The sequence below is a fragment of the Phyllobates terribilis genome, unplaced genomic scaffold (assembly GCF_046119375.1).
Source record: "Phyllobates terribilis strain yellow unplaced genomic scaffold, ASM4611937v1 Scaffold_1__5_contigs__length_1240528914, whole genome shotgun sequence".
In the NCBI taxonomy this organism is placed as follows: Eukaryota; Metazoa; Chordata; class Amphibia; order Anura; family Dendrobatidae; genus Phyllobates; species Phyllobates terribilis.
The window spans coordinates 326,782,817-326,797,109 of NW_027362761.1; the positions used below are offsets into that span (position 1 = coordinate 326,782,817).

The 14,293-nt window shown below is 44.3% G+C and overlaps 1 protein-coding gene across 13 annotated transcripts in view; it reads right to left on the reverse strand.

Annotated features, from left to right (window-relative positions):
- Positions 1 to 795: 795 nt before the first annotated feature.
- The window catches only part of LOC141259763 (E1A-binding protein p400-like), a 173,526-nt gene continuing 160,028 nt past the window's right edge, over positions 796 to 14,293 (reverse strand). For 6 of the 13 annotated variants that reach the window (XM_073676088.1, XM_073676076.1, XM_073676079.1 and 3 more), the window contains 2 exons: positions 10,477 to 10,554; positions 1,897 to 3,214 (listed from right to left, as the gene is read on the reverse strand). In XM_073676088.1, the coding sequence (XP_073532189.1) occupies positions 2,942 to 3,214; positions 10,477 to 10,554 (351 nt within the window). In that variant the 3' untranslated portion in view covers positions 1,897 to 2,941. Of the gene's footprint in view, positions 3,215 to 10,476; positions 10,555 to 14,293 lie in introns of all 13 variants that reach the window. The other 7 variants (XM_073676085.1, XM_073676084.1, XM_073676081.1 and 4 more) reach the window with 6 other exon arrangements.

Here is a 14,293-nt window from a genome sequence, read left to right on the forward strand (position 1 = left end):
AAACAATAAACTTTTTTCTTTAAACAAGAAAAATTCTTACAAAAAAACCCCAAAAAACGGGAAAGTCAAAATGCATACAATTTTAAGCAATGTTCACATTAAGATTTTCATCTTGGTTCTTTGGAAGGGTGCAAGTGAAAATCTGAAGTCTTTGGACCCCAGTGTCCTTTTTTATACCTGAAGGTTAACTTCGAAAAGAAGATTCTGTGCAAGCAGTAAGCCCTAAATTGCAACAGGGCACCTGCAATCGTATTGCTGCTGATTGGGCATCATCCAATTACTATGCCACACCAACCAATAAAGGAAGGAGAGAAATGGGGGAAAATAAAAAGGGAAAACTTGGATGAAACATACACAAGATGACATTCTACAATAAGTCTGGTCATAATCTTCTCATGATCAGAGTTAGAATATCTGTTACTAAAACTAAATATATTCTGTGCAGGAAAAAAAAAAATACACAGCTGCAGATTGTTACGCATGTTAAGAAAATATTGGCATAAATTAAATTTAAACATATTAGTAGACATGGAATTGAAATTTAAAAAAACATTGCGCTGATGCACTGAGGAAGATAGGTGAGGATTGTAAGAGAGTAATAATGGGTGAATTTACAAATGTTCAGTGAATTTTATTATTTTATTATTCAAAAAACACTTTTAGAGATTTCATGGATACATAAATTAGTATAAAACCAAGGAGTAGAGTTATATTAAAAATAGACCACTTGGTCAGTCTTCCAGGGATCCAGAGCTGATTAGGACCTGTAATAGGATATATAAGGACTATAATTACTGGCCTGTATAGGTTAGATGTATTGTGATAGGACTACTGTCACAACATACAACGAGCTTTAGCTAACAGATATAACATACGAGCTTAAGCTAACAGATATAACATACGAGCTTTAGCTAACAGATATAACATACGAGCTTTAGCTACCAGATATAACATACGAGCTTTAGCTAACAGATATAACATACGAGCTTAAGCTAACAGATATAACATACGAGCTTTAGCTAACAGATATAACATACGAGCTTTAGCTACCAGATATAACATACGAGCTTAAGCTAACAGATATAACATACGAGCTTTAGCTAACAGATATAACATACGAGCTTTAGCTACCAGATATAACATACGAGCTTAAGCTAACAGATATAACATACGAGCTTTAGCTAACAGATATAACATACGAGCTTAAGCTAACAGATATAACATACGAGCTTTAGCTAACAGATATAACATACGAGCTTTAGCTAACAGATATAACATACGAGCTTTAGCTAACAGATATAACATACAACGAGCTTTAGCTAACAGATATAACATACGAGCTTTAAACAACTTTAAACTTTAAATCGTAATCTATTGGTTCAGGCCACAGGATCAACCAGTTAAATCAATCAGAATCAACCCCCTACAGCCCCACAGGAACGTACACCCTTCCACCTGGGGAACAACCCTGGATATTTATTTAACATCAAGATTCGTGCTTTTTATGTAAGTCCTTTACAAAGTTTTTAAAAAAAATTTTTATAATCAAAAATTTTTTTTTATAATCTAAATAACCCAAGTAAGACAGAGCCTGTTCTTTAATGAAACTTTTTTAATTACAGCATCCATTTCGACACTCTATTTCACAAGAGGACCCTAAATCCCCCTCTTTATCTTCCTCTTCATTATCCAGAAAGAACTTCTCACATTCTAAGGTAAATACATGCACAGTAGTCCTATCACAATACATCTAACCTATACAGGCCAGTAATTATAGTCCTTATATATCCTATTACAGGTCCTAATCAGCTCTGGATCCCTGGAAGACTGACCAAGTGGTCTATTTTTAATATAACTCTACTCCTTGGTTTTATACTAATTTATGTATCCATGAAATCTCTAAAAGTGTTTTTTGAATAATAAAATTCACTGAACATTTGTAAATTCACCCATTATTACTCTCTTACAATCCTCACCTATCTTCCTCAGTGCATCAGCGCAATGGTTTTTTTAAATTTTATTTTACTCCCCTAGTGGTTTATGGTGGCACATACCATTTGCAGCAGACCCACTGAGTTCACTTACCAGCGCCCCTATTGTTAGATTTTTAGACATGGAATTGTGCACTGAAAAGCAGAGGGTTCATGACTGCGAATTAAAAAAATTATTATGTAATTTGTCAAACCTATCCAGAGCAATGAGTCGTTTCTTTATCCAGCAGTAAAAGGCTTAATATTGTAAATACATTTTTAGAAAGTCCTGACGTAGACTATTTATTAATGTTTGTACAAAAATAGGAAACATACCTAAGATCTATATTTTAACCTGACTTTAAGAAACCTCTATGTAATGAGGCTATGGGATGCAATCGAGCAAAAACACAATTTTTTTTGTTACTTTTCATTTAGCTCTTTGTTGTTTTTTGCATTTACACCCGCAAAGGCCACATATGTAAAACCTGTTATTCCAGTTATGGCTTTTTCCACTCTATAAAAAACCAGATGGGAGTGCACCCTTTTCTGACTTTATGGGTCTTGTGTACATAACTCCCAAAACATTCATATACACAGATGTAGGTTATGACTAAGCATGTTACAATAAGTTGTGCCATTGTGGTTACTGATTAAAATTTGCTCGTACAGTAATAGATGTTAAATTAAAGTCTGTTGTCTCAACCCACCCCCTCTGCAAAAAGCTAATGTTCACAAGGTGCAACCAGGAGGTAAGAGACAAACGGAATCAGATCAAGTTGAAGTTAAGCAGACACCTCAAGTGGGCCAATCTTGTAGACTTTATCATCTGTCCACACTTTTCTTCAAAGCTGAGTATTTCCTGGTCCTTATAATGGGAAGTTTAAAGGGTCATCTCTGAGTTATACCAAAGCAAGGCATTCCAAAAAAAAAGGTTCATGAGCTAGAATCCATTACTTGTCTAATGGTATTCAGCTTGGCTTGGTCGGAGCTTTGATCCTCACAGTCTGGGTTCGGACTTGCAACTTCGCTTGCTGGTTCTGGGCATCAGCAGCAATTGATAGAGGTACTGCACTTTGACTGGCTGGAGACTGGAGTTGTGGTGAAGCGGCAGCTGCCATCACTTGTTGCTGAAGAAGTTTCTGTTGAACTACGTGAGCTGCTGCTGAACCAGCGGGTATCACTTGCACCTGCTGAGGTCCTGCCGCAGTTGCCTGGGTCAAAGTCACAGTCTGTGGTTGGACCTGTAGCAAACACAAAATTAACAAGACTTAAGAATAAATGATATCCCACAAAATGAAAGACATAAAAAACAGAAATGTAAACATAGTATTAAAAGTAAAAAATCATGCTCTGCTGACCCGTCTCTCTGGTACATGCTCTGCATAATTCCCCTGCTCCTATGTATGCTGTCTTCTAATGCTCTGCTGACCCGTCTCTCTGGTACATGCTCTGCATAATTCCCCTGCTTCATCTGTCCCACTCCAATCAATATTCACATATGTTTGTTCTTTACCCACTATATACCTTATCTGATTTTTAGAGGTGCTAAACTGCAGAGACTTGCGTCCTGGCTCTGTCTTTGATCACCCAGCCATCTCCTGCTGAAATGACCAGCTGTTAATTTATCCACAAGCCGTTCCCACAATGCCCTACACCTGATATAGTTTAATGTGGCCTATATATTTAGACTCTCTGTAAGGGGTGCACGCGTGCTGGGGTGTGCACGCGTCTTCTTGTGCAAAGTGGCTTCAGAGAGAAGTGGCAGTTATTTCAGAGGCCATGGACTAACATTCGTCTTCTTCTTCTTCTTCTCTTTCCACAGGTACATGCTCTGCATAATTCCCCTGCTCCTATGTATGCTGTCTTCTAATGCTCTGCTGACCCGTCTCTCTGGTACATGCTCTGCATAATTCCCCTGCTCCTATGTATGCTGTCTTCTAATGCTCTGCTGACCCGTCTCTCTGGTACATGCTCTGCATAATTCCCCTGCTCCTATGTATGCTGTCTTCTAATGCTCTGCTGACCCGTCTCTCTGGTACATGCTCTGCATAATTCCCCTGCTCCTATGTATGCTGTCTTCTAATGCTCTGCTGACCCGTCTCTCTGGTACATGCTCTGCATAATTCCCCTGCTTCATCTGTCCCACTCCAATCAATATTCACATATGTTTGTTCTTTACCCACTATATACCTTATCTGATTTTTAGAGGTGCTAAACTGCAGAGACTTGCGTCCTGGCTCTGTCTTTGATCACCCAGCCATCTCCTGCTGAAATGACCAGCTGTTAATTTATCCACAAGCCGTTCCCACAATGCCCTACACCTGATATAGTTTAATGTGGCCTACATATTTAGACTCTCTGTAAGGGGTGCACGCGTGCTGGGTTGTGCACGCGTCTTCTTGTGCAAAGTGGCTTCGGAGAGAAGTGGCAGTTATTTCAGAGGCCATGGACTAACATTCGTCTTCTTCTTCTTCTTCTCTTTCCACAGGTACATGCTCTGCATAATTCCCCTGCTCCTATGTATGCTGTCTTCTAATGCTCTGCTGACCCGTCTCTCTGGTACATGCTCTGCATAATTCCCCTGCTCCTATGTATGCTGTCTTCTAATGCTCTGCTGACCCGTCTCTCTGGTACATGCTCTGCATAATTCCCCTGCTCCTATGTATGCTGTCTTCTAATGCTCTGCTGACCCGTCTCTCTGGTACATGCTCTGCATAATTCCCCTGCTCCTATGTATGCTGTCTTCTAATGCTCTGCTGACCCGTCTCTCTGGTACATGCTCTGCATAATTCCCCTGCTTCATCTGTCCCACTCCAATCAATATTCACATATGTTTGTTCTTTACCCACTATATACCTTATCTGATTTTTAGAGGTGCTAAACTGCAGAGACTTGCGTCCTGGCTCTGTCTTTGATCACCCAGCCATCTCCTGCTGAAATGACCAGCTGTTAATTTATCCACAAGCCGTTCCCACAATGCCCTACACCTGATATAGTTTAATGTGGCCTACATATTTAGACTCTCTGTAAGGGGTGCACGCGTGCTGGGGTGTGCACGCGTCTTCTTGTGCAAAGTGGCTTCGGAGAGAAGTGGCAGTTATTTCAGAGGCCGTTAGTCAGGGCAGGAGTCAGGTAACAAACACTTTGACCACTTACTCTCCTTAAACTATGTTTCTGTTAGCTCTCACTTTTTCCTCTATAGTCCTCCACTTTCTAATAACCCCTCAAATCCCTACACCAAGTAAGAAACTCATCATCTCTCCCTCTATCCTCCCCATTCATCTCACCTCCTCCTCCAAATTATTCCTCAACATTCAATCCTGGATCTCCAAACACAGACAGCCACCTCATGCTCTCTCTTGCTCCCACCTGCTAACACTTTCTCTGCTCCTCCTCACTGCTGGAGATATCTCTCCAAATCCTGGTCCTCCTCGCCATATCCCCACAGTTACTTCTACCTCCTATCCACGACCTTCCTCAAACTGTCGCAACCCTTCTAACCTCATACCCATCCAACTAATACCCACCTCCTCAGCTATACTAACAGGAGCTCTATGGAACGCTCGCTCTGTCTGCAACAAACTTTCCTTCATCCACGATCTTTTCATTATAAACAAACTCTCCTTCCTCGCGATCACCGAAACCTGGCTCACCCCCTCTGACACAGCCTCCCCAGCTGCCCTTTCATATGGCGGATTCCACCTTTCCCACACCCCCCGCCCCAATGGCAAACATGGTGGAGGCGTAGGTTTCCTCCTATCAGAACTCTGCGCTTTCACCAAAATCCCACTGCCACCCTCCGTTACACTCCCCTCTTTTGAGGTGCACTGTGTGCGCATCTATTCCCCCTCCAACCTCCAACTGGCCGTCGTTTACCGACCCCCAGGGCAAGCCACCACCTTCTTAGACCATTTCACTACCTGGCTGCTTCACTTCCTTTCCACTGACATCCCCACTATCATAATGGGTGACTTCAACATCCCCATTGACACTCCCCACTCGTCTGTCTCTAAGCTCCTATCCCTCACTTCCTCCTTTGGACTCACTCAATGGTCTTCCACACCCACCCACAAAGATGGCCACACACTGGACCTCATCTTCACCCGCCTCTGTTCCCTATCTAACCTCTCTAACTCACCACTCCCTCTCTCTGACCACAACCTCCTCACATTCTCTACCCTCTCCTCTCCGGGTGCACAATCCCCACTCCACAAACTCACACACCCTCGCAGAAATCTCAAACACCTTGACCTACACTCTCTCTCTGAATCCCTCCTTCCTCTCACAGACATAAATTCCTTGCACGATGCAGACGTTGCTGCTGCTTCATATAACACCACAATAGCTGCAGCTCTAGACTCGATCGCCCCTCTCACACACACCACACCTCGCACATTCAACAGGCAACCCTGGCACACTAAACTTACCAAAGAACTGCGCCGGGCCTCCAGGGTTGCGGAGCGGAGATAGAAAAGGTCTCACTCCATCGAGCACTTCATCGCATTCAAGCAATCCCTCACTAATTTCAAGTCCGCACTCACTACAGCAAAACAAACCTACTTCTCATCTCTCATATCCTCCCTATCTCACAACCCTAAACAGCTATTTAACACTTTCAACTCTCTCCTTCGTCCCCCAGCACCTCCTCCCTCTTCTCTCATCTCAGCCAACGACTTTGCCTCATTCTTCAAACAGAAGATTGACACCATCAGACAAAACTTTGGCCTAAAGTCCACACAACCCCTCCTCATATCTACTCAACCCTCCTCCTCCAAACCCCACTTCTCCACCATCACAGAAGTTCAAGTCTCCTCTTTACTCTCCAAATCACACCTCACCACCTGCGAACTTGACCCAATCCCATCCCACCTCATCACTAACCTCACCTCAGTCTTCATCCCAACCCTAACCCACCTCTTCAATCTATCACTAACAACCGGAGTCTTCCCCTCATGTTTCAAACATGCCGCAATCACACCCATCCTCAAAAAGCCCTCCCTTGACCCTTCCTCTCTGACCAGCTACCGCCCCATATCACTCCTCCCCTTTGCCTCAAAACTTCTAGAACAACATGTCCACCTTGAACTGTCCTCCCACCTCTCCTCCTGCTCCCTCTTCGACCGTCTACAATCTGGCTTCCGACCGCATCACTCGACTGAAACTGCCCTGACCAAAGTCACCAACGACCTACTAAATGCCAAATCCAAGCGACACTACTCCATCCTCCTCCTTCTGGACCTGTCATCTGCCTTTGACACAGTGGACCATTCCCTCCTACTCCAGATTCTCTCATCTCTTGGCATCACGGACTTGGCTCTATCTTGGATCTCCTCATACTTAACAGACAGGGCATTCAGCGTCTCCCACTCACGCACCACCTCCTCATCTCGCCCCCTATCTGTCGGTGTCCCCCAAGGTTCAGTTCTAGGACCTCTGCTCTTCTCCATCTACACCTTCGGCCTGGGACAGCTCATAGAGTCTCACGGCTTTCAGTATCACCTCTATGCTGACGACACACAGATCTACCTCTCTGGACCCGATATCTCCTCCCTACTAACCAGAATCCCACAATGTCTGTCCGCCATCTCATCCTTCTTCTCCAACAGGTTTCTAAAACTCAACATGGATAAAACAGAGTTCATCATCTTTCCACCCTCTCATTCACATCCCCCATCCGACCTATCCATCAACGTCAATGGCTGTTCACTCTCCCCAGTCCCACAAGCTCGCTGCCTTGGGGTAACCCTGGACTCTGATCTCTCCTTCAAGCCACATATTCAAGCCCTTTCCACCTCCTGCCGACTCCAACTCAAAAACATCTCCCGGATCCGTGCATTCCTCAGCAAAGACTCTGCAAAAACACTAGTGTATGCCCTCATCATATCCCGCCTCGACTACTGCAACCTCCTGCTCCGTGGCATCCCTTCCAACACTCTTGCACCTCTCCAATCTATCCTAAACTCTGCTGCTCGACTAATCCACCTGTCCCCCCGCTATTCCCCGGCCTCTCCTCTCTGTCAATCCCTTCACTGGCTCCCTATTGCCCAGAGAATTCAGTTCAAAACTCTAACCATGGCATACAAAGCCATCCACAACCTGTCTCCCCCATACATCTGTGACCTAGTCTCCCGGTACTTACCTGCACGCAACCTCCGATCCTCACAAGATCTCCTGCTCTACTCCCCTCTTATCTCCTCCTCCCACAATCGTATACAAGATTTCTCCCGTGCTTCCCCCCTACTCTGGAACTCTCTACCCCAACATATCAGACTCTCGCCGACCGTGGAAACCTTCAAAAGGAACCTGAAGACCCACCTCTTCCGACAAGCCTACAACCTGCAGTAAACACCACTGCACGACCAGCTCTACCCTCACCTACTGTATCCTCACCCATCCCTTGTAGACTGTGAGCCCTCGCGGGCAGGGTCCTCGCTCCTCCTGTACCAGTCGCTGACTCGTTTTGTTAAGATTATGTAAATGCTTTTGTTATGTATATCCCTATCACATGTAAAGCGCCATGGAATAAATGGCGCTATAATAATAAATAATAATAATAATGCTGGACTTAAAGTGAAAAAAAATTTGTCTCTTTATATCTAGCCATAGCTTTACTCATTCTTAAATGAACATACAAGAAAGATATCACGGCACAAAAAGGTAACTTAAAGATGTTGTCCACCTCTTTAGCATTGATGACCTAGCAGTAGGATAGGTTATCAATGTCTGATGGGTCAAGGTCCGACACCTAGCACCCCCGCCAATCAGCAGTTATCTGTGTCGGCAGGCGGAACTGTTCACTTGCCGAGCTGGCTATCTTCTGATAGTGGCCGCCGCAGGGTACTACAAATTTGCCTCGTATTGAAATCAATAGGAGGCGGATGTGCAGTATCTGCAGCGGCCACTATCAGAAGATAGCCAGCTCTGCAAGTCAGTACTTACAGTCGGTAACCGGCCAATAACTGCTGATTGGCAGGGGTGCTGGGTATTGGACCCCGACCGATCAGACATTGATGACCTATCCTAAGGATAGGTCATCAATGCTAAAGTAGTGGACAACCTCTTTAACCCATCCAGAGAATGTTCTGCCCAGCATTAAGTCGGCAAAGACTGGGAGCAGCACAGACTCACTAGTGGACGCGGGGAAGGTGAGTACAATGTGGTTTCTTATATTTTAACAAACTGCAGTTGGAGGAGGACATTAAAATGGAACAACCCCATAAAACACAACAAAGCCATTGAATTTGTTCAGTTAAGTGGTGAGTTACACTCTTCCATCCCACAATATTCTTTATCATTTTAAGAAATGCTACATGTGTAAGGCTATGTGCCCACGATGCAGAAATGCTGCATATTTTTTACGCTTCTCCCTGGCAGAAAAAACGCATGCGGATTTTACATGCGGTTTTCCCGCCAGGTAGAAGCGTTTGTGAAGCGTCTTTGCATGCATTTCTGCATGCGGGTTATCAAGCGCTTGACAACTTGTTCACACTATATAAATCCATGCAACCGGCATGGATTTATAGTAGTGTGACCAAGTTAGTTAAAAAAAAGAATAAGAATGGTGAAAAATAAAAAAAATAAAGTTTATACTCACCTTCTGATGCCTTCTCGGTGTTTTGTCTGCTCCGTCCGGTGTCTTGCACGGCTTGCGGGGGTGTGAAGGACCTGCGGTGACGTCATTGAGCCATGTGATGGGTCACATGACTCAGTGACGTCATGGCAGGTCCTTCACATCAACGCGAACATTGCAAGACACCGGACGGAGCAGACAAAACACCGGGAAGACATCAGAAGGTGAGTATAAACTTTATTTTTTATTTTAAATTCTTTTTTTTACAGTTTCTAGGATACCCAGGTCTGGATGAGAGTCTCCTCTCCTCCAGACCTGGGTACCATCCGCACATTGAACCGTGTGATATCCACATGTGCAAATGCAGTGATGCGGATGTCAAGCGGTCCAATGCAAGTCAATGGCGGCGATTAAACTGCGTGTCCGCAAAATTAATAGACATGCTGCGGATTTTTGAGCGCAGCATAAACGCTGCGGAAAAATCCGCAACATGGGCATTGAAAGTGCGGCTTGTCATTGGGGACAATGGGGGCGGATTACCAAGCGCTTCCCAAGCGTTTATGCTGTGGAAATTCCGCAGCATAAACGCTTGTAAAACGCTACGTGAGCACACAGCCTAAATCTATCTCTAGCTCTTCAATATCATCCTAAACCAGTGTTGCTCCGTAACTTGCTTTAACAGTATGCCCATACTAAAATAAATATGTCTGTGAAGTAAGATCTTCAAATAAAAAGCAGCAACTATGCCATATTTCATATTGTGAAATAGCTTTGGAACATGCAGTCAAGGGTGATAAATCTGTTCTTCAGACCACACATTCATTATTATACCACCTTTGCCTAAGCTCTGTCTAGGCTTCTTGTCTGAATTGAATTTGACAAGAAACATTCTAATTTGAAAGGCATCATATTTCATGCATAATCGTTTCTCACCTGCTGTGATGCCGATACAACCTGCTGGAGTGTAGCAATTGCGGCTTGCTGCTGGACCACCTGAGGAAGTTTGGCAACCTTAAAAAGTTACATGAAAAGAGGAATCAAACACTAGTATTTACACGTTTGTAGAATGTAGTATCAATTGGAAATATACTACTTTATAGCAATGATTACAGTGCCTACAAGTAGTATTCAACCCCCTGCAGATTTAGCTGGTTGACACATGTGGAATTAACTTGGCATTGTGACATTTGTACTGTAGATCAGCCTGGAAGTGGGAAATGCACTGCAGCAAATTTTTTTTTTTTTTTTAAAAACGTAAAAAGTTAATTCAGAGTGTCATTTATTATTCAACCCCTCAAACCACAAGAATTCTGTTTGGTCCCCCTAAAGTATTAAGAAGTAGTTCAGGCACCAAGAATAATGAGCTTCACATGTGTGGATTAAAGATCTCTTTTGCCAGCCTTTTCTGACTATTTAAGACCCTCCCCAAACTTGTGAACAGCACTCAGACATGGTCAACATGGGAAAGACAAAGGAGCATTCCAAGGCCATCAGAGACAAGATCGTGGAGGGTCACAAGGCTGGCAAGGGGTACAAAACCCTTTCCAAGGAGTTGGGCCTACCTGTCTCCACTGTTGGGAGCATCATCCGTAAGTGGAAGGCTTATGGAACTACTGTTAGCCTTCCACGGCCAGGACAGCCTTTGAAAGTGTCCTCCCGTGCCGAGGCCAGGCTTGTCCGAAGAGTCAAGGCTAACCCAAGGACAACAAGGAAGGAGCTCCGGGAAGATCTCATGGCAGTGGGGACATTGGTTTCAGTCAATACCATAAGTAACGTACTCCACCGCAATGGTCTCCGTTCCAGACGAGCCCGTAAGGTACCTTTACTTTCAAAGCGTCATGTCAAGGCTCGTCTACAGTTTGCTCATGATCACTTGGAGGACTCAGACAGACTGGTTCAAGGTTCTATGGTCTGATGAGACCAAGATCGAGATCTTTGGTGCCAACCACACACGTGACGTTTGGAGACTGGATGGCACTGCATATGACCCCAAGAATACCATCCCTACAGTCAAGCATGGTGGTGGCAGCATCATGCTGTGGGGCTGTTTCTCTGCCAAGGGGCCTGGCCATCTGGTCCGCATCCATGGGAAGATGGATAGCACGGCCTACCTGGAGATTTTGGCCAAGAACCTCTGCTCCTCCATCAAGGATCTTAAGATGGGTCGTAATTTCATCTTCCAACAAGACAACGACCCAAAGCACACAGCCAAGAAAACCAAGGCATGGTTCAATAGGGAAAAAGTCAAGGTGCTGGAGTGGCCTAGTCAGTCTCCTGACCTTAACCCAATTGAAAACTTGTGGAAGGAGCTCAAGAATAAAGTCCACATGAGACACCCAAAGAACCTAGATAACTTGGAGAAGATCTGCATGGAGGAGTGGGCCAAGATAACTCCACAGACCTGTGCCGGCCTGATCAGGTCTTATAAAAGACGATTATTAGCTGTAATTGCAAACAAGGGTTATTCCACAAAATATTAAACATAGGGGTTGTATAATAATTGACCCACACTTTTATGTTTAAAATGTAATAAAATTCAACTGAGCAACATAACTTTTTGGTTTGTAAGATTTATGCTTCTGTTCATAAAACCTACTCTCGTTTGCAGTTTGAAGGCTCTAACTTATTTGCATCTTATCAAACCAGCTAAATCTGCAGGGGGTTGAATACTACTTGTAGGCACTGTATATTCTGATGCCTTTCCTAACTAAGGCTATGTGCCCACGATGCAGAAATGCTCAGGATTTTTCCTGAGCGTTTCTGCATCTCCCTGGCAGAAAAAAAAGCATGCGGATTGTACATGCGTTTTCCTGCCAGGGACATGCGGAAGTGAAGCGTTCTTCACATGCATTTCCACATGCGGGTTGACAAGAGCTTTCCAAGCAATTTTAGCATCACTTGGAAAGTGCTTGTCAACTTGGTCACACTATATAAATCCATGCAAACGGCATGGATTTATATACTGCGACCGAAAGAATGGTAAAAAATAAATCTATACTTACCTTCCGATGGCCCCCGCAGTCTTGCTTCACCGTCCTGGCTGCCGGCAGATCGCGGTACACTGAAGGACCTACCGACGTCAGCGTCGCGTGACCCGTCACATGACTATGACATCAGCGCAGGTCCTCCAGTCCATCGCGATCTGCCGGCAAAGGAGGATGAGCGCACCGCGGGCCATCAGAAGTTAAGTATAATATTTATTTTATATTTTATTCTTTTTTTTTTTTTTTTTTTTTTTTACAGTTTCTATGGTACCCGGGTCCAGAGGAGAGTCTCCTCTTCTCTAGACCCAGGTACCATCCGCACATTGAACGCATGTATTCCGCATGTACAGATGCAGTGATGCGTAATCCATGCGTTCTAATGCAAGTCAATGGCGGCGAAAACGCAGCGCTTCCGCAAAATAATTGGTAGTGCTGCGTTTTTTTCCGCAATGATAATCCGCAGCGGAAATTTCCGCAGCATGTGCACAGCACATGCGGATTATCATTGAGGAACATGGCAGGCCTTCTACCATGCGTTTTTTAAGCGTTTCTGCAGCGTTTTTGCCGCTGCGGAAACGCTTAAAAAACACATCGTGGGCACACAGCCTTACAGGTCTCTTCTGTAACACAAGGCTTGGTATCATAGGAAAATAGCTTAGCACTATAGAACTATACTAATAATCCTTTCACCTTCCTGAAAATCAAATTTTTCCGCAAATGTTTTTTTAACCCCAAATTTTCCATTTTCACTAGGTTAACAGGAGAAATTGCACCATACAGTTTGTTGTGCAATTTCTCCTGAGTAAGCAGATACCCCATATGAGGAGCAAAACCACTGTTTGGGCGCACGGCAGGGCTTGGAAGGGAAGGCGCGCCATTTGACTTTTTGAATGCAAAATTTGCTGGAATAATTAGCGGATGACATGTCGTATTTGGAAAGCCCCTGATGTGCCTAAACAGTGGAAACTCACCACAAGTGACACCATTTTGGAAATTATACCCCTCTGTGAATTTATCTACTGGGGTTGTGACGATTTTGACTCAATGGGTGTCTTCCAGAAACAAGCAGCAGTGGATGTTGCTGAGTGAAAATTGCAAACTGCCGTCGTAGTGCCCAGACGTTGTGCCCAGCTCATGCTTCTGGAGACATGCACCCGTAAATTAGGAGGGCTCTCATCGCTACAGAAATGCAAAACATGTGGACGCTAAATGAGGTTTAGGTACAATTTTGGGGCTCAGAAGGGAGGGGATCATTAGGATTTTGCAGCGAAGAACTCGTTGGATTTCTTTGGGAGAGCGAGGAGCCATTGTGCTACCAGTAACGTGTAAGCGCCTATATTTCCGTTAACAGATGACGTACCTGAGTGGGGGCTTTTTTTTGTGAATGGAGTTGAAGCTTTTATTGGGAAAATTCTACATAACATTTGGGATCACAGTTATCTGGCGCCCTAAGCTGAGCACTTATATCGGGGTTTAAATCTAAATCTTCGAGTGACGCGATTCAGATGAAACCCCCGAGGGATCCATTCACTATAATGAGACAGCAAAGTTACTCTGGATTCCATCTGGCCTCGGTGTCCTTCTTTTCAGAAGTGCACAAAGCTGTGGCTGACGGCGCTTTTATGCACTCCTAAAAAGATGGACACCGCCGGATCACAGGCCAGCGTCCACAGTACCTCCATCTGCTTCATTACAGGGAATCTTCCGCCGGGGGTTCTGTCAGAATCATGCATTATTATAGCACCATTTATTCAATGGCGCTTTAC